The sequence below is a fragment of the Monopterus albus genome, unplaced genomic scaffold, assembly GCF_001952655.1.
Source record: "Monopterus albus unplaced genomic scaffold, M_albus_1.0 scaffold322.1, whole genome shotgun sequence".
In the NCBI taxonomy this organism is placed as follows: Eukaryota; Metazoa; Chordata; class Actinopteri; order Synbranchiformes; family Synbranchidae; genus Monopterus; species Monopterus albus.
The window spans coordinates 234,120-254,965 of record NW_018128202.1 but is presented as its reverse complement, the minus strand read 5'-3'; the positions used below and the strand labels follow the sequence as shown (position 1 = coordinate 254,965).

The 20,846-nt window shown below is 41.6% G+C and overlaps 1 protein-coding gene across 1 annotated transcript in view; it reads left to right on the top strand.

The window, feature by feature from the left end:
• The window catches only part of zcchc7 (zinc finger, CCHC domain containing 7), a 28,946-nt gene extending 8,481 nt beyond the window's left edge, over positions 1 to 20,465 (top strand). Inside the window, exons 4-7 of the mRNA XM_020624183.1 lie at positions 18,682 to 18,731; positions 19,875 to 20,012; positions 20,114 to 20,284; positions 20,421 to 20,465. Coding sequence (XP_020479839.1) covers positions 18,682 to 18,731; positions 19,875 to 20,012; positions 20,114 to 20,284; positions 20,421 to 20,465 — 404 coding nt within the window. The remainder of the gene's footprint in view (positions 1 to 18,681; positions 18,732 to 19,874; positions 20,013 to 20,113; positions 20,285 to 20,420) is intronic.
• Positions 20,466 to 20,846: the final 381 nt, after the last annotated feature.

The following is a 20,846-nucleotide window of genomic DNA, read 5'->3' as shown; positions in this document are numbered from 1 at the left end:
AGACAGTAAAGTATATGGATTTCATATATACAGACATCAGCAAACATCCAATAATCTAATGAACCAAACAATATAGCTGTAGACAGTAGTTGTTAATACATACTGTGTATAACGTTTACAAGGCTGTTGGATAAACATAAACATTGAGTCCTGTTTTTTTTTAAGCCATACTGTAGGCTGCAGCTTCCATTTTCACATTTGTGTCAGTAACAGGTTTGCACAGCACTGACTGACTAACAGCATTTGTATGCCTAAACCCCATCTCAGCATTACAATCAAATCACATTCACTGCAGTTCGTCTCCCCCCTCGCCTACAGAAATTAAATCCTTTCCTCCTCTTTCTGTTCTTCTCGTTCTGTCTCTCTTACACATGCGGTCACATCGTTGACATACTTTTGCAGTCTAATCTTTTTTTTCCATTCACATGGTTTTTATCAAATACACGGAGACCATACACAAACACGCACAGCCCAAGTGGCTATCTGTCACCTGGGTGTAAGGGGCAGCTGTTGGTGGGTGGGTCACTAGGGACGTTGGATAAGGAAAAGAGAAAAGATAGCAGAGAAAAGGGGGATGAGCGAAGGCCGTCTGCCTGTCCGGCAGCCATGCAGCAGCAACCAGATGGAACAAGACTGAAAAAACTGGGCTTCTCAAAATCCAGCTCAGTGCCTCTCCCACCCAGCGTGTGCGTGTACATGCCCGTGAATGAATCTGGGATGTAGGCGGGGTGTGCTGAAGCTAAACTTGAATCGTAAGTGGTTAAACTTCACTCAGTGGTCACACTTTTCTCTCTCTCTCTCTCTCTCTCTCTCTCTCTCTCTTGGCCCCCCCCCACCCCCGGGTCAGTGCACACCAAACTTTGTTTGAGGCTTAGAGAGTCGGCTCTGGCTCGCTATCGGGGTGGCCGATCACATCAGAGTGTGTCTGAGTGTGTGTGCTTCACTGAAAGTCTTGGTGAATTTCATAGATGGGAGTGTGTTTGTACCTAAAGGTTAACTCTATCACAGAGGAGGAAGGTAAGCTCCTCTCTTCTCTCCTCTTCTCTGGCATAATTGCAGTTTTTCATCATACTGTTCATTTTGGTTAGACATAATAAGGATGTTTTCATAGTCTCAGATTAAAAGATGGTGAACATGTTTTGACTCTCTACCTTTATGTGTGTGAATGACTGATGCTGGTTTGGGCCTGTAGCTTTTTCCTGCAGCACTGTGTCGACCTCACTTGGCCTTTGTGTTTTTGTCATAGCTCACATGCCAGCATACAGTATGAAGAGAGTGAAATATGGATTTGGTTGGCTTCTTTGTGCATTTATGGCTCTGATTATGAGTGCGACTGTGTGTTTATGTTCAGGGCATCAGGATTGTAAAATGAGATTACAATGGTATTTTAGGTGCCACACTAGGTGTGTGTGTGTGTGTGCGCTGTGGGTGTGTGGGTGGGCGCTGCAGAAGGGAGGCATGGATAGGATCAGCTCTTATCTTGGCTGCCCAGTGCCACACGAGGTGTAACGCCACACCCACACTACAACACAGTGTGTTTGAACAGGCACACACACACATACACACTATGAGCTTGTTGTGCCATAGTTTGACTTGTATTATACAGTTTTTAAATTAGGATATGCAAATTAGGTGAGACTACTGTATAGGTCTAATATTAGAGCATGTTAAACAAATCAGAAATTCAGTAAAAACAAAAAAGCTTTTGATTGAAAAATCATTTGACACCAGTGGCCGCTGAATTTCAATAACAACTGTAATCTGGTAATTGAAATGGCACTTCTTTGGTAACATGGAAAGTCTCTTCTGTCTTATTTGGTGGCAGTCTGGGTCATGTCTTATCACTGGCCGGCTCCTTATTTGTCAAAATGTGCCCTTTATGTGTTAATTTGGTTATTGAATTCTGTTTTTTTGGCTTATTTATGTGCACGTCTGTTGTCATTCACCATTTTTTGACATGTAACTGCTTTGCTTGCCATATTCATTTTACAGAATGTGTGTATAGAAGCAGATGTAGGGTGACACCCATGTTCCTATGAACTCGCCTTCACTTTTAAAGCTGTATTCACAACAGTGGAGGAAGTTTAAATAAATTGCCATTTAATTTTTCATCACTCCTCTCTTGTTCTTATGATTTTTGATCAGATCCACTGTCAGTTCACGTTTGTCATGTGCGTAATCCTTTCTTAGACCCTCTTGTTGTTCCAGTGCTTTCCTGAAAAACTGAGGGAAATTGATCATTTACACAGGTGAAGAGCAACAGGAAGGGGTAGGAAAAATTTAGATCAAATCAGGGGGAGAATGAAGTATCACTTGAGTTTATATCCAGAGATCTGTGTGGAAGGCTGACCAGCGGGGCTCAGCATCAGTTAGAGGGAGAGAGAGATGAGAGCGGATAAGCTAAAGTGGATGAGACAGGCCTTGAAAAGGTTCGGCCACGGTTTTGCTGTCGGTCAGGGCCGGTTTGTCTCCAGGCTAAGATCTCAGAGTGGCTCGAACACAGCTGTACGTCTGTCTGCACACACTGACAACCAGCGCTGTCTGTCAGCCCTGTCTGGGTAAAGCTGATGGTTGTACAGTCGAACCCTCTCATGTAACTCTAGACCCGGTGTGGCTCCATACAAAACCGTAGATCTGGTTTTGTGTGTGTGTGTGTGTGTGTGTGTGTGTTTTAAATGAAACAGTACCGTAGATCTGGTTTTGTGTGTGTGTGCATGTGTGTGTTTTAAATGAAACAGCGAGCTGTTTCATATTCGTAACATGTCAGACACTATTGAATGGTTTTGTTTGAAGCTTTAAATTGATGCAGTTTGGATTATTATGGAGTGATTTTATAAACATTGGAATGATGTTAGATTTTACTTCATAGTTCTGGACAAATGTAAAAGTAAACAAAGTAATATAAGCGAAAATGTTTATTTTATATAACTATAGAAATGCAAATTAAAATTTTATTAAGGTTTTATGGATTAATTATTTATTGCGACCCCTTTCCTCTTTTACTTGCCAGAATTATTATCCCTGCTATTAGTTATTGCCGACAGTATAATTTCAGCTGTGCTTCTGCTGTTGCCGAATGTCTTGGGTTTCTTTTGTGCTTATATGTTGAGTTTATTTATACCACATTTATCTACATCTGGAAGACACAAGCCATCCTGTCCGAAAGTAAGTGTTTGTCAAAAAAAAATTCTATGAAAATTTTTCTTTTTTTTTTGGAAACTTTGAGTCAGAAACACCCACAGACAGCTGCGGCTGCAGGTGCTCATTTGTATTAATGTTGGCTGTTTGTTCTTCACAGAGAGTAAGGGGCAGCATTTAAATATAATCTAGTAGAAAACATTTCGACTGAACCTACAGACACACACACACACACACACACACACCCCAGCCTTAGCTGTCTTGAAACCGACACCCTCCAGTCAACAGAGGTCATTTTGAATTTGAAGTTGGTTAAAATAGTTTTCGGTAATCGTCAGTAATTCAGTGCGACAGATGAGGCTCTTATTAAAGCAGTTTTTGTGGACGGTGATAGTTTAATATTTTGTGTTGTGAAAATGAGAGAACATTTTAGAGTGAAAGTGAAGGTGTGATGTGAGGTTGGATGTTGTGTGTGTTGGAGTGTGAAGGTGTGTGCATCTCAAGACAAAAGTGTGTATGTGTGTGTGTGTGTGTGTGTCAGTGCCGGTGTCAGCCTCACCACGCCTGAGGTGAGCCCAATAACCGTGCCCTGGCCCACTGGAACGAAGTTTCACCGTCTTTAGTTTCGAACAGAGAAAGAATGTGACGTTAAATGAGTCGTTTTCGACACGGCACTGTTTTCATGTGATGCCTGTGAATTGTGGTTTTTGATTTTAACTGTCAAATTCGCTGATAAAGATTTTAGGTTGAATGTCAGTATTATTTTTTTTATAACAAAAACACAAAACCTCCTGTTTGCAGTACCTGTAGCCTGGAGGAACAAGTAATAAAACTGGAGACCAGTGGGTTGCTACTATAGACGAGGTGGGGTTGGGTGGGGGGGGGGGGGGGGGGGGGGTACAATAGGGAATCCCCGTCTTCTTTAACCTTTATTTAACCAGGATATCCCACTGAGAGCAAGAATCTCTTTTCTGAGGAGACCTGGAGCTGACATTGTGCCCTGAAGCTACGGGATAAGACATCTGGACGACTACACACACTCTGAAACACACTCATGAATGATTTAAACTTCAAAGCCTCTGCACCTTAATACCACATTGTGTGTACAGGCGGATGGCGCGTGTGAGAGTGCAGCTGTATTTAATTGTCATATTATCAAGTGGCTTTCTGTTTCGGCTGATTTACATCACCTTAGACAAACTATCCTGTCTTTTTCGCTCCCTTGTGCAATTTAGTGCCCATCTTGTCCTTTAAGAAGAGCTGAAGAGAAGGACGCGAAGGAGGGGCACAAAGGAGAGTAGCGGAGGAAAAAAATGTCAATTACAATTACCAATAATAATCATTATAATTAAGCAGTCACTTAATGGGAAATCAAATTATTGTGGTGGGTGACAGCGGGACAGAGGGAGGTCACATGGGACTGTATTAATTTCTGTTCTTTCATTTGGCCAGAGAACTTTCCCCTTATTGTCTTCCCTTGTTTTTTGAGCAGGGAGGGTTCGTCAAGAGGGCTTTATTAACTGGTAGCCTAGGGTGGTGATATTTTTTGGGGATTGTGGAGTTGAGGGGAAAGAGGTTGGAGGGATATGTATTAATATTAATAAATTTTTGGGATGAGGGGCGAGTGGGGTGGGTGAGCGGTGGGGAGCAAAGGCAGTCATGGATCCACAAAATCACCCCTTCTCCACTTGCCTCATTCTTTTACCCCTTCTCTCTTTTCGGCTCCCCTCCTCTGCTGTGGGCACCGGCACCAGCAGGAGCGAGAGCTTTCAGTTTAACAGTCACCAGGACAGGGGGGGGGGAGAACCCTAAACAGAGAGATACATACATTTAAGGTTGGTGCACTTGCTCCGGTATGCAAAGGGCTGGCTAATAATAGCCGGGCAGTGTTTTTCACAAGGACACAGAGGATTTCTCTCTCTCTCTCTCTGTGTGTGTGGGTGTGTGTGTGAGTGAGAGAGAGAGAGGGACTCTTGGCAGTGTACCACACAGACACACGAGTGTGTCTGTTTAGCAGTTTCCTCTCCTGAGGCTTCTGACAGTGTGTATGTGGCCATTCCAAGGCTTCTCCCCATGTCTCTTAATTAAGGCACTCATCAGACAGAGACCAGCTGGGCCTGGTCTGGCCTAGCTGGCATTCACCCACCTTGTCCTCCTGTCTTTCTGTCTAACTCACTTTCTCTTAAATTTTTCTCTTCCGTCTTCTGCCTTTTTGTGTTTACATTCTGATTTTGCCTACCAGTATATTCTTATTTTCATTGCTGTATTGATGCAGGTACTCTTTGTGTTTATTACAAGTGTAAGCTTAACTTAAAGGTGTGACCTTTTTGTTACACCTGTCTACGATGAAGCACTAATTAGGAGTCCCATTAGGATCTGAGAGCTCGTCAGTTAATAGACCCTTAAATACCAGCATTTAGATATTTGGTGGAATATGTTAAACACCCTGGGTGTTGTCATGGGAGGAAAATGCACATCTAACACAGACTGTTTCTCCTTTGGGGGATGAAGGAACTATGAAAGAAAAGGGCCTGCATCTAAAGAAAGGTACCTAATCTTAAAATTATGTCCTTAGCATCACTTGTTATAAGAATCAGACTAGGATTTGGGCTGATTTAAATTATGGCCACTCCTTTATTTATATTTTCTAATTATTTACATCAAATGCGTTACTACATCTGCTAAATATGCTAAGGTGTTAAGCTTTTGACTACCAGTACATTGTTGTGCTAAGATGTGGCGTGTGCCTGAAACATAAATATTTCATAAAACAGCATTTTTTGTGTTATCAGGATTTTAATGATCGGTTTGTTTTCTGAAACAAGCACAGACTGATTCTTCAGCTCCACCCCTTCCTCCATCAATCCTGTATCTTTATTCCTTGACTTACATTTCAACCTTCCTCTCTTACAACAAGACCAAGGCCCTGGTTACGTGGCTGTTGCTATGCCGGGCTCACAGGCTCAGGATTCCTGCGATAGGCTTGCCTGTGCTAATCCATCTTGTATCTGGGATCTGTTTGGGTGGTCACACAGCTGGCAGTGAACACTGTGTTGTCATTCAGCATTTTCAGACTTTCACTAGACAAGCTCAGTGTGTATAGATGAGGTAAATGATAATTATCAATGGGGTGAATTTCCTACAGGGTAGAAATGACCCAGCATGATTATGACGCGCTCTCCTTGCACATCTCTGTACCTGGTGTATAACATTGTGTGTCTGTGAATGAAGTTTAGGTCTTTGCTCGTGCACATGGCCCTCCATGCACACATGCCTGTGCATTAGCACACCTAGGCTGCCTCTTTATCCAGGGGATTACGGTTAAATGGAATGCTGAGATTCTGGGGCAAACAGGTGATAAAGCCAAAGTCAGCGCTGGGAGAGAAAATTAAAAAGAAAGAAGGGAGTTACAGTAATCAAGACCCAAAGTCAGCGCTGGGAGAGAAAATTAATTATTGAGGATAAAATCAGTGCAAAGCAGATAGTTACCAGCTCATTGGGGAGTTTAGTCATTGATATTTTGGCGCAGGCTTCCAGACAACACGCAGAGTTCATCTCACTCTTAATGTGAAACTGGGTTAATGTGTGTATGAGAGCATGTGCGTGCACCTAGAAATAGGGGCTTTGCAAACCTTTGTAGGCTTTGGCCAGTCATTTGGGTTTTACATAGTCTTTACATTTGGATTGATTTTGTTTTTTGCATCTCCGGGTTTCTTTATTGAGTGTTAACTCTCTACAACACACAGATGTTTATCTTCTAGTCCTGTAGTTATCATTCAACCTGAAATTTATTCCTAGTAGATATTTATTATTCTAACATCGTTCACTTTATTTGAGGGAGGATTTTTTTAACAGTTTATTACCAGAATTGAGTTTGAATTTTGAAGTTAGTGGAGTTAATGTAAAAATCAGTTTAGCAACCAAATGTATAAATGAACTTGATACAACTAAATCAAATTAAAGAGTGTGGATTTGACTAAAGGGGGGTTTCCGAATTGGTGCGAGTACTGAATTAAAACATTAAATGTTGGTAAATAAACAGTAAAGATTATTATTAAAGGTAAATTCTTGAAGTACTTGGCGTGTTGTTCAGTTTTCCCATTTTTTGGCAGATTAAATGTATTTGTAAGTAAAGAACTAAGGGTAGTTTCAGCTGAGTTGCTTAAGCAAATTCTTCTATTTCTGAAACAAACCATTTTTAGGTACATGAAAAAGAAACCGTCTGTCTGACGGGTCCATTGTTAAGAGAAGCTTTGGATTTAAAAATCTGGTGTAACGATTTAAACAAATGACAAAACCTGTATCAGTATTAATTGTTATAATGCTGTTATGGTTTGATATTTCTGCATCCTACAAATATAGTTTTTTGTCTGTGGCGCTTAAATGACCACCACCACACATTCTGATTTTCCCTTAGTTTTTTCTCTTTTGGTCTAAATTCTTTGTGCTAAACTCTTGCCTACTTTCTCAAGAACAAATCTAAATGAACAGCGTCTAGTTCTAGTAGATTTATCAACACTCCTCTAGTTTGCCACTAATATGCTTTTTTACTCCACAATAATGGAGATTAAGCTACAAACCAGATCCTTGTGCTGTTACAGCTCACTGTTTTTGGACCATCAAATGGAAACACTAACGATCATGTAGCCTGGGTGAGTGTTACACTGTTTAACGAATCACATGTGAACAAATAACCTTCCCTGACCTTACAGGACTTTTTATATTTAGACAGACTTGTGTGGATGTGCTTGTATGGCTGTGTGTGTGTGTGTGTGTGTGTGTGTGTGTGTGTTTGTGTGTGAGAGTGCAGGTGAGCACAGTTCTGCCTTCTCAGTGCAGACTGATCAATAATAATTGGGTTGAGTGTCTCAGGCCTGTTTCTCTCCTTTGTACTGAGCCTTTGTAGGCTGACATGGGGACAGGGGCAAGAAAGAAAAGGCAGAAAGAAGGGGGGAGACGAAGAGAAAATGGAGGATGTTTGCAAGTCGACGAGCATGACCGACTCCTCAACCAAATCTCCAGATATTTATTCAGCATTACTCACTCCTTCCTGCCTTTTCATTTCATTCACACTCCACACTGGAAGGATGTGTGTGGAGGTTTCTAGAGATGGAATACTGTAGGACGATCTTAAAGAGCAAGATGCCTTGTTCAGATGTATTAACAGGCCTTTCCTCTCTTTTTTTCTGTCTTGCTTCCAAGCACAAGCTTAGACTATCTTTCCATTCTCCTCCCTTGCTATTCTCTCTCTTTCATAACTTCTATAAAAGCGATGTGTGTTGCGTGAGGGCAGCAAGCTCCAGCTGTATTAACAGGGAGGCTTTAGGCATAAACTCTAAGGTATATTAAAGCAGCGGCCCTGTTGTTCATATAAACATGCCAATTCAATTTAGCCTGCCCCATGGGGAATGGGATTTCAGCAGCTATCGAGAGGGGGAGGAGTGAGAGATAGAAGGAGGGAGGGTGAGGTAAGACAAAAGAGGAGGTGGCATGAAGGCATTCTGGGCAGTAGAGGAGGCAAGAAGGGAGGGGAGGTGAGGAGAGTTTGAGCACAGATGTGGAGACTGGCATATGTGAGTGGCATTGTGGCTAGTTGCAGGAATTCATTATTGTCGTTGCATTAACTACAGTGATGTAAACGCGCGCACGTGTGTGTGTGTATATCTGCATACATGCAGTGATGAGCACCGCAGACACACAGGCATGCAAGCAGACACTCACCAGGCAGAGGGGCTGTCGGTGTCGGTGCACCGTTGCACACTTGGACAGGACGTTATGTGGGAAATCCTACAGTTATATTATTCAGTCCAAATTCAAATTGGCTTGTCAGGAAAGCTCCTGCTTTTTATTGCCTGTCAGAAAAAGCAGGGGATGGACGGAGCAGAGGGGAGCAAATAAAACGACAGTAAATAAGACCCCCCCCCCCATCTCTCCCCTCTCCTCCTGCCATTCTGCCATTCCTTGCTGCGCTGCATTTTGGAGACGCGCACGTACACATGTACAGATTTTGACAGCATGTTGTTGTTTGGCTTTATCTGTAGTTTACCTTGCCCAGGTTTTATCTGTCAATCAAATTCTGGAAGGCCTAATTATTTTGTTCATCACTGAATACAATCCCCAGCCAATACGGAACCAAGTGAGCCAAGAACTGGATTTGATATTAAAGGGAAAGTCTGTCACACATTTATTATTTATTATTGATGCATGTTTGATGTCTGTAAATGAGGAATCATGAGAAATTGAGGCAAAATAAATCAAAGAAAAAGGGAGAAAGAGGAGAGGAAAGTAAAGGGGGGGTTCTTTAAGGATGAGCCATGCATGTGGAGAAGTGAGAGCAGAGTGTGGTGTTTTCTCTTGTTGCACACACACATACACACGCACGCACGCCCAGACAGCCTCCTCCCATCTTGCCCCTTTCAGCCAGGCATAACCTCTGCCATCTGTCTACCCCCCCCCCCCCATTTCCCCTTATTTTCCCACCTTCACTCTCCAGTGGCATCCAGAGTGGTGTGGAGTATTTAGTGTTGAGAGTCAGAAGAACATTTCTGTGTCTGTGACAAGAAGAGATGGGATGGGGACAGTAGCCAAAATCAGATGTTTCTCAGTTGTCCAAAGCCAAACACTGACAGTGCTGGGTGCTCTTCTTTGCACGCTGTGTCATTACTCATCATTAGTCCTCTGAACATAAAAGCTGTCTGACTCAGTATAGCCCACTTTATACACTCTCAACTCATTCACAGCAGTAACTGTTGCTATGTTGAACTGATTAATCTATATGCCCAGTGATAGAAGCTGTAATATTAATTTTCTCACAGTTTTAAGTTTTCGCATGCGTTTGACTCTTGATTTGATGGAATAGGCAATTTAAACATTACTTGCATTTCTGGTTATTAGTTATGTTATGCCTTGTATAGACAGCCAATAGTAGAAAGGCAGTGATGAGAAAAAATTAGGAACGTCATGTGACAAAGGTCCAGTTCTGGACTTGAATGGGATGTTTCAGTTCACGGTCAGAACCTTTAATGCCTTAGTCCACCAGGCCATCTTGTGATTTTTGACATATGTTATTAAAATAATCATTTAAAGATGGACTTTATAGATAAGTTAATAACAAATATAATATTTAGTTGCAGTCCTAAATGGATACTGGTTTTGTGTCCCCATTCTCTTCTAAATCTACCACCCATTTCCAGCTGGAAGGTAAAAAGGACAACTGGGTGCATTTATAAACTATATTTGAATGAAGCGATAAAAGAGCCATATTAGGAGCTCCTCTTCTAATCCTCTATTGTTCTTCGTCTGTCCCCTGCCCCACAGAGGGGCTGCTCTAATTAAAGACTAATAATTGTATTGTTTTATAAAACCTATAGAGACAGAGATTCTGCTCTTCAATCATTCACTCTCTCCAGTGTACCCTGCCCATCAGGGCTATCTCGCTGGGTGAAGTTTATAAAACACTGACTGACTGTTGTGGGTTTGTGTGTGCATGTGTGTGCCTGTGTGAGAGTAGGAGGAGGAAGGAAAAAGCTAAATCTAAATTAAAACTTTAAAGCACCATTATTTAATTACCCCAAAGGCTGTGGATTTGAAGGATTGAATGGTGGCTGTGAGTGTGTGTGTGGGGGGTGGGGTGGGTCGTAGGTGGGTGTTTGCTCATGCAAATGTGCGCTGCTGTCCAGGATTATTTCAGTTTTTCAATTTGCCGTTTCTCCCGTGTGTGTGTGTGTGTTCATGTGTGCACAGGATTATTTCAGTTTTTCAATTTGCCATTTCTCCCGTGTGTGTGTGTGTTCATGTGTGCTTGTGACTACAGTGTAACCCCTTATTGGTTGCCCTGTTCCATTGCCCCTCCTTCACCTCAACTCTCCACACACATATGTGTGCGCATACACACGTGCATACATGCTGAAGCGCCAGCAGATAAAAAGGCATAATGGTAAATTCCACTTAATGACAAATTTTTAATTTGGGGAACAGGGCCTGTTGAATGGAGCTTAATTACCACGGCCAAAGATCCCTCGGAAAAATAACCCCCTCGACGTGCCCAACCTGCCCGATAATGGAGCGCGCCACAAAATGCCTCAGATTAACCAACGCCGTTTATCTTTCCCTCCCTCCCCTCTTTCTCTCTCTGTATAATAACAAAATAACAATCATGAAAATTCTATCTGCCTCCCAGCCCTCATCACCCCACTTCCCTCTCCTGCTCTCGCGCCTTTCTGCCCCCCGCCCCTGACTCACTCCCGCAGGAGGAAATTCATCAAAATGAAATTGAGGTTGCAACTCAGTGGTTTTATTAAAATATATTTACCCCTTGCAGACATAGTGTGCTGATGTTTTAGTGTGTCGAGACAGAAAGGGCACCCAAAATAATCTGGTCACCATCATCAGCGATATTTCATGTATTGGTGTACATGAATATGGCTTTAAAAAATATAAACACTTGTTGACTGGTAGGCTAGTCTTTAATCATTCTTCTAGTTAAACCTCTAAACTGAGCTTCTATTGAAATGAGCATATTGACTAAAACATATGGTGCCACTGATACAGCAGTAAAATTGATTTTAAGGTACCATGTAAACACTCAGAACTAAAAGAGTTCAAATTTAAATTACCATTGCAACTAATGTTTATTCCCATTGTCATGTGGTCCTATAACATTTCTGGACCTTATGAAAAAATGCTAATCGCAATATGTGTTATGATGTTTTGTCCAACCAACACAAAATCTAAAGAGATTCAGTTTGCTGTCTTATAAGACAAAGGAAGCTCACAACTGGACTAAGCCTGGGCTAGGTATTATTTACAATTTCTCCTTAATCAGTCAATCAATCAATCAATCAATCTTTATTGCCAAATATATTAAAATATAAGGAATTTGACTCTAGTCCAGTGGCCCCTAATGTGCACCAAATAAAATGGAATAAAAACAGAGTAAAGGACAGAATAAGTAAAAAACAAAAATGTGTTAATAAATATATGCACATATATACAAGTTAAAAAAAGAGCTATTTGGTATGGGCAGTGAGTAAGTTATTGCATGTGGTGTTTGCTGTATCTTGTTATACATATAAACATGGATTATATCATTGATTAACTCAGTCAAGTATGTCAACTGACTAACCCTTCCAGTTCGACTTTAAATTACTCTATGTAAACCGTGATGTGTGATATAAAGTGAAATCCTTCCTTGTTCCTTTCTAACAATAATGCTCAAAATGGCCAGAAAGGCACAATTCAGAGCCCCAGATTAGTTTCTGTAACTTCCATGTTCAAATCTATTAAAGTCAGAGTTTGAGTCATCATCTACAACTATAAAACTGTCATTTTTATTATTAAAGAATCATACAAAGATCTTGTACTGTTTTATTTTGTGGTGTAGTATGTCACTGGCTCAAACTATCCAAGCATGTTTGGGGTTAATTAAATAAGTTCAATTCATTCTTAAAACATAGATGCATGATTGGTGAGACCAGCAGAGCTAGTCATGAGTCAAGACTATGTGTTTTAATAAGAACCATTCTTATTATCAGTAGATACATGGAGATAAATTTTGTGTTTGAATTGAAAATTTCCACTAAATAGACAGCTAACGGATATTAAAAAAGACACAATGACTACCTGTTTTCTGTCAAACCCCCCGGCATGCACTGGCTCGGTTTTGGATAACTTGAACACGGTTCACACACACACAAACACACACAACCTTGTTCACATTCTTGGCCTTCTCTGGTCCCTGTTGTTGTGTACCCTGATTGGACCATGCGGTCGCCATGTGGCTGCCAGGCCGCGCCCCTGCTGTGTGGTAATTGGTGTCTGTGGTGTTGCCGCGTGGCGACGGTGCTTTGACTGACGGGTTTGGCCACTTGCCCTGCCCTGGCTGCCAACATGGTGTGGAAGGGGTTAAAGAGGAAGGGAGGAGATGGCACAAGCTGGCAGGGGGTGAACACTTGGCATGTCATCGGGGGTGGATAATCAGAGACGGGCTGCAATGTGATGGCCGAACACAAGGATGATTCAACAGGGACCTGGGTGGTGGCATCTGCTTGTATTCTGCTTTTTCACATAGCTGCAATGGCAACCACAACTGTAAAGTTACAGGTCACAGAACATCTTTTCATCAGCTTCTTAGGTTGTGTAAGGCAGATTTCCAGTCATGTGGCAGCTTGGCCAGAAAGAAATAGTTTTGCTACCCAACCAGATGTTTTCAGTCTAATTTACTGAGGATCCCATCTCTGTCTGTCTTTGATTTGTGCCAGATGAGGTTCAGTACCACACAATTGTGTGACTCAAAGATTATTCCTGTAGTTTCTGTGGTGCTAGCAGTTGGGCATTTTGCCATTTAAAATACTAAGTTATCACCACAACTTCACAAGATCAAATTATGCCTGATGGAAAGTTTTAAATTGGCGATATATAATCTACAATATGAATTTGTGGGATTAACGCATGAATAACACATGCATTCGATTAACGCCTGTGCGGTGCAATTTAACTGAGACAGGTAAACGAACTGGACACTGTGCAAAACCAGCCACGTTCTCACCACAGTCTTTTCTCTTGAAACATTTCTGATAAAGTATAAATCACACCTTTATGTGGCTTTTCCTAGTGGGTTTTGTTGTCCCTTTCTCCTTGTTCTGTAATTTAATGAATAGGTCCGACCTTAATGAAGTATTGAGCAAATTGCTGCTTGGCACATACAAGTGAGGGGAAGACGACGACAGACTGCCAGCTGGACTGCCTTCTATTGTAATGCTCACTGGTTGACAAAAAATAAGATATAATAAAGTAAAAACAAAGACTTGACTAGACGAGTCTCAGTTGACTGACAGGTCTCTGGACTAATAACTCCACTATTCGACTGTTTGGGGGCAGCCCTATTAAACATTTAATGTCAGTATCTTTTATCTAGTTGGATTTTTAAATACGCAAAGGCCTTAAAGGTGTTTCTCTTTTGCTTCATACAGTTTGACAGTTGGACTAAGCTCTCTTGTAAAAGAAGCAAATCTTTGCCTCACTTACGGATGACAGTTATGTAACAGCTTTTACTTTGTTAATGTATTTTAGTTGGTCTTGTGCATTTGGACTCAGTCTAACAGAGAAATCAGTGGAGATGGGCAAAGAAAGAGCATGAAATGAAGCCAAATGAAGGCTGTTGCTTGAATCCATAATAGGCCTGTACAGCTATTGATCTATTCCAGGCATGGCAATCATCTACACATACAGGCTGTGCCTATCTGCATCTCATTCTGCATATCATATCACGTGCATATCATTTCTTCTCTGTCTAATTTGCCCCCGCTCCTCCACTGCCTTCCACAAACTCAGGCCTCCTCTACGTGCATGCTGTTTGCTGTCCAGTGGGTTTGAGACTCAGCCAGCTTCTCCTCAGTTGTGTTGTGATGTGCTCCCTAGGCCATGCCCATGCATTTTCACTCTCCTCTCTCTCCTCCTCTCACTGTTCTTGTTCATCTCATTTTCCTTTTGTGTTGCACCCACGGGCAGACTTTTATGTCGCACTAAAGAGCACAGTCAGAGAAAAGCTGCGTCAGTGTGTCTCTAACCTTTTGGTGTATTTAACCTTGTGGAGGGCAAGGCTGTAGGGCAAGGGTTATTTCACAAAGGAAGTACTCTTTTTATACACACCCACACACACTGAGCCTGCCCACCTTCAGCATTGTCATGTATGAATTCAGCCCTGTCACTTCAGTATCAAACATCACCTCCATTTGCACAACTTCTTTTTCACTCTCATTTTGTGTGTATATGTCTGTCTGTGTGTGAGCATGTGTGAGTGTGTGTGTGTGTGTGTGTGTGTTCCCTGGTTGCTGTGTTAATGTGCCTGTTCAACAGTGTGGTACAGTGGACGAGCTGGCTCATGATACATGGTTAAGTGTCGATGACAGGAGGGATAGGGCCAAGGCGGGTTAGTCCAGGGCTTTGATGATGTCAAGACAGAGGGGAGAACAGCTTGTAGATGAGACACACACACACACACACACACACACACACACACACACACACAAGGTTCCTCTGTTTTGTTTTGTTCTGCCGGCTCTGATGAACTGGCACACAGCCTACTCCCATCTCCTCCTCATCTCTTCGTAATCAGGATACCTATGAGACAGACAGGTAGCATCTGTCGCCCTCCCTCTCTTGATCCTTCCCTCCCTCTGTTTCTTCATCTCCCCCTCTTCTACACCACTGTGTTTAATTTCCCTTGACCATGGAATGATGCGATAATGTACAAGTTGTGCCATAGAATCAAAATCACACACAGACAGAACTGGGATGCTAAGGAATATTTTCCAGCAGATGATTCGGAGACGGCTTGTGACTCGTGTTAAATGTTCTCCTTCCACTGTTTATCTTTATAGGATCTTTGGGGTTAGACCTATAAGATGATGGTAAGAAAAGCTTCACCATTAGGTTTTTGAAGTTAAACAGTTGCAGTTATTATGGTGGAGGCCTCTCTCGAGTCCATTCAGCTGCTCGGTGAAGCTGCCATCATCTGCTTATTCCGCTCTAGACTCCTTCAGATCTGTTGGGCCACGATGGAGCGAACGGCTCTGATGGTTTGGTTTTGAACGGGGCCTCAAAGTTGATTAGCATATTTTCAGCCGGTGTACAGACCCTCCACCTCCCCCAAATGTGTTTGATTCTTCGGCCATGACAAAGAGCTGCACCCTTTATCCGTGTGTGTGTTGTGAGATGGGGGGCCCTTAGATTAAGGGAAAGCTTCCTGCTCTTTGTCTGGGGAGTCCTCATGGGAGACACTTTGAGAATGACTTGCGATGAGTCACGCCTACTCACACACACATGTATACTGGTGCGCTTCTACACACACACGCACCTTTTTTTCAGCTTCCCATTGACTCTGTGTGGTTGTTGTGTAACACTAACTCTGTGTGCATGGAAACACACAAACGTCACCTAGAGGCCCCCCAGTGTGTTCACAGTAGGTGAGCACTGCAGTGGTTTCCCACTTTCTTCTCTATACTTAACTAACCAAAACTAACTACAGTAGAATAACTCTTACTCTAGCGTGACAGTGAGAAACAACACACACGCGTACATGCAAGATTCTGGTAGTAGATGACAAACTGTGGTACACTGACTTTTAGCTGCCACCACATAGTAAATTTAAGAGCATTAGTCAAAGTGACAAACAGAGAGAAAAGTATTCAACTGAAAATATTGACATGAACCACTCAAAAGTATTTAAAGCCTTAAATGAACATGCCACAACAATAATCACAGATTCAACCATCATCCGTGTTTGCACTCTAGTTTACACAGTGTACACACTGTAGGTAGGTAGCAGTGCTCGGCAGTAACTAGTTACTGTATGTAAATTACAAAATAAATGTAATTGTAATCAGTTGCAGTTACTGAGACAAAATATGTCATTAAATTTTAGTTACTAATCAGTGTTTGTGATTCCAAAGGCATTACATCTGAATATATAGTTTTGGGTAAAGACTTTAGAATAATAATCATCCTGTTACTTTGCTTTTCATCTTTTTGTCACGCTGAAGTGCCTCCTTTTGGCATATTTCCGGCCGACGTGGGTCAGCAAAGTTGTTGGGACAAATTTAAGTGCGATACCGTCATGGGTAGGGTGGCTAACAAGGAGCTATGTCTAGATAGGCTCCATTCATCTGGCAGCATGGGTTAAATTTAGAATGTTATTTCTGATTGGTTCTCTTGTTTGACTTTCATCTGTCAATCAGATCGACAGACATTGCTCTAAGCAGCCTGAGTCTGCCACGCCTGTCTCTGAGCGGCCGACAACGCCGTGGCAGCAGGTCATGTGGTCAGACAAGAATGCTTTTCAGTGTTGGAAGTTCAAGCCACTGTAATAGCTGTCACAGCACTCTCAGGCACAGGACAATTTTCTTTCTGTTTGCACCTATTTAACTGAAGTAGAGCTGAAACAATTAATCAGTTAGTTGATTGAAATAAAATTTAAGCTATTGATAATCACTTAATAGTTTGAATCATCGTTATTTACTTAATTTTGTATATATAGACAAGTAATGAACTAACCAAGAAAGTAATCAGCAGATGAAGCAGGAAATGAAGCAGATCATGTAACTGCTATTATTTTGTACTGATAACACGCTTTAAAAATGTCTGAGGGCAGTTGCACATTGTTACTTGCTTGATCTTATGCTGTGGTTTCAGGTTAATCACTATGCATCCTTATTAACTATGCACTGCTTTGCACCTGAATTAGCTAACGACTGATTTTGTCATCATCTAATATATTTAATTGTTTGTGTCTGCCCACATTACTCTACCATGAGAGCAACTTCAGTTTCTGGTAAAAATAATCTCAGTTGGAGTTGCAGCCTTCTGGGACGATGGCACCCATACTGCATGGGTTGAATTTCTGCCTGTGTATAATTGTGGAGGCGAAGGTCGTGGCTGAAAGAAGCCACATCCAAACAGCAGCCATTTTAATTTGTTTGACAGTGAAGAGAGGTGATAACCTCCCTCTGCAGCTGCACACCCAGAGGGGGGTGGGGGGTGGGGAGGCAGACAACAAGGAGCAAGAGAGAGAAAACAGGATGGAGGGCTGAGCAGAATGTCGATAAGAGACTGGATAGAGAGAGTGAGAAAACGAAAGGAAGAGAGCTGGGAAGGAGAGTGTAATATTTGATTATGGCTCAAGGCTGTATGTTTATCCGAAGGCTAAAGACTGTCAACCAGCTAATCGCAGGGGTTGATATGTGGGTGTGTCTGTATGTGTCTGAAAGCATGTGAGCCGGTGTGGGTCATTCCTATCAGCGCATAATTTATGCCGAGTACACGTGTCTGTGTGTACGTTACGATTTCTGGATGTCAGTTACACTTCTGTGGGCCTGAGGAGAATACAGTAGTCTCCCTCAGGGTGCTGTTAGTGCCACTCTCATACAGATGTGCTGGTCTGCCACTGTGTCAGTTTCTGTGTGTGTGTGTGTGTGTGTGTGTGTGTCCTTCTCTTTTAGGAGACTAAACTTATTCCTCTGGGTTTATAATGTTGGATATTGATAGGATCTGGTTATTACTGAATTCTGCTTTTAATTCATTGTCAAATTGTTTAAAGAAGAAAAATTGTTAAATATGAACATACCATTAATTTTTAATACATATCTATAAATAGATATTTGCCACAAGTGCAGCTTTGGTCTCTTTGCATTGGTGCACATAACCAGTATTGTAGGGGTGCAGTCGGTCCAAATGTTGTTTTTTCAAAAATCACAATGTGAATTTAAATAACGTGTTTCAGTATAAATCCTTTGTTCTTCTGAGTTTAGAAACTGTTGCTTTTTCTTGTATCTGCGTGGTTAATAAGAATAATTGAACTTAGATGTTTGCCTTTTTAAGAAAACTGCATTTGACAAAAACTACTGAAAAATAACACGATAATGTTTGCTTGTAAGACTTTGGTCAAAATGTTAAAATGTACTTGAAATACACGTTTCAGTACAATTTTATTAACAGGATGAAAACAGTTGCTGTTGCAGTATTTCAAAATGCTTTTTTTACTGGCAGATGCTGAAGAAGAGGAGGGTACCTGGTTGGTTTCTGACAAGGACATGGAGGTAGGTGGCATGTAACAGCTTTATTGTATGTAGTATACAGTGTGACGCTCAGCTACTCATGTCTTCCTATGTCTTTTTACAAAATACTTGGTGCTTGTGGTCTAAAGGATGAAAAGGGGAAAGGGAGAGGAGATTTGTAAAGTCACCAATTAAAGTTTTTTATCAAACAACAAATACCGTACATTCATTTGGCATTTTATTAGGTATACCTAGCTAAAAATAAAGCAGTCTAGTTGTTGAATTGTATTGTTATATACCATAGACTGTATATAAAAATGGGCGATGCCAGAATATTTTGATTATGGTGGCTGCCATCTTGGCATGCTACAACCAGATCTTGATAGTATCTACCTAAAACAATAGAAATCATCTTTGGGAAAGATATATTTGATTTTTACTTTTTTAATCTTAATTTGGCTCATGTTCCATCGGCTAATATGGAGGGGGCAGGATTTATGACCTATACTGCAACCAGCCACCAGGGGTGATCGGCTGGTTGTGGTTTCACTTGTGGGAGCTCTCAGGTTTTCCGTCTTTATATACAGTCGATGCATCATACTGACACTTGAGACAAACAACCACACACACTCACACTCACTCCTATGGGCAATTTAGTCACACAGTCATCCTAAGCTGCATGTCTTTGGACTGTGGGAGGAAGCCGGAGTACCTGGAAAGAACCCACGCAGGCACAGGGAGGACATGCAAACTGCAGGATGAGCTACAGCCACCAGAATGATCATACAGTTTAATCAACACCTCTAAAATACAGTTTTAATAAAAACTGAACATCATTGTCTTTATGAAGGAGCATTAATTACAAGACTGCTAACTCTACCTACAAAAGTGCAAACAGTGTATTTTGCAATTCTCAAATTATGCACAATGCCAGTGCTTGGTTATTTAGGACTGATTCAGTTTTAAACCAAAATAATAATTAAGAACGTGTGTGTAATCTTTAAAAAGAAATTAGTTTTGCTGTTATGAGGGGATATTGTTACCTGTATTACAGCATGAAGCTTTTTTTTTTTCTTAATCGCAGTGAGTTAGAACATTATATTAATGGACTAATATTAAGGGTAGTTCATGGAGCCTAACACCAGCAAGATGATGTTAACGATGCAATAACTGTGTGTGTTTCAGGCTCAGATCTACAACAAAGACAGGGGTGCTAGGAAAGCAGTGCAGCATCTGTCAAACAGATACTATACTGACAAGAACGTCCACTGCAGAAACTGCAACAAGATTGGGCATCTCTCCAAGAACTGCCCTGAGCCCAAAGTCAGTTCCACTCAGTGCACAGCAGCATGTACAGCTTATACACACTGACAAGCACCAGTACGTAAAGCTACTAACAGTGTTATGTGTTTGTGTGTGTGCAGAAGTTGTCGCCCTGCTTCCTTTGTGGCACCACAGGTCACCTTGCCATTGAATGTCCCAACAAGCACTGCAACAACTGCGGACTGCCCGGTCATCTGTACGGGTCCTGCAGTGAGCGTGCGTACTGGCAGAAACAGTGCCATCGCTGTGGCATGACAGGACACTTCTATGACGTAAGTATTGCATTGTGTTTTCTTAGGTTGTAGAACACATTTGAAGGCAATACAGGTATTTACAACAAAAGCCAAATGTGCCTTCATCACAGCAAATTCACTACATGGCTGTACAATCCTCCACCGTTGTGTAAAGGTTTTCCACAAAGTTTTGGAAATTGGCATTAGTGTAAATGGGTAAGGTAATGAACGCTGCGCTGAGATAGCGTTCAAACTCAGAAAGCCTTTCTATGTGCACAGGGGCGCTGTCATTCAGAGACTGGAAATGGCCATTCTGCAGTCTTTCTACAAAGTTAGAAGGACACCATTGTCTGAAATAGGATTGTATACAGTAGCATTAAGAGCTTCCTAAATTGGAACTAGGACCACGCTCAACTGAGTAGAGCCCACCTGTGGTATATATAATGAAGGTACATGGTGTAGTAACAGATTTATCAAAATGCATAGGAAACCCTAGAAATATTTATCATATGCCCAGAAGATAAATCAGAGCTAAAACTGTTAGGCAATCTCAATATGAATATAAATATACAGTAGTAAATAGAGTGGAATGAAGTACAGC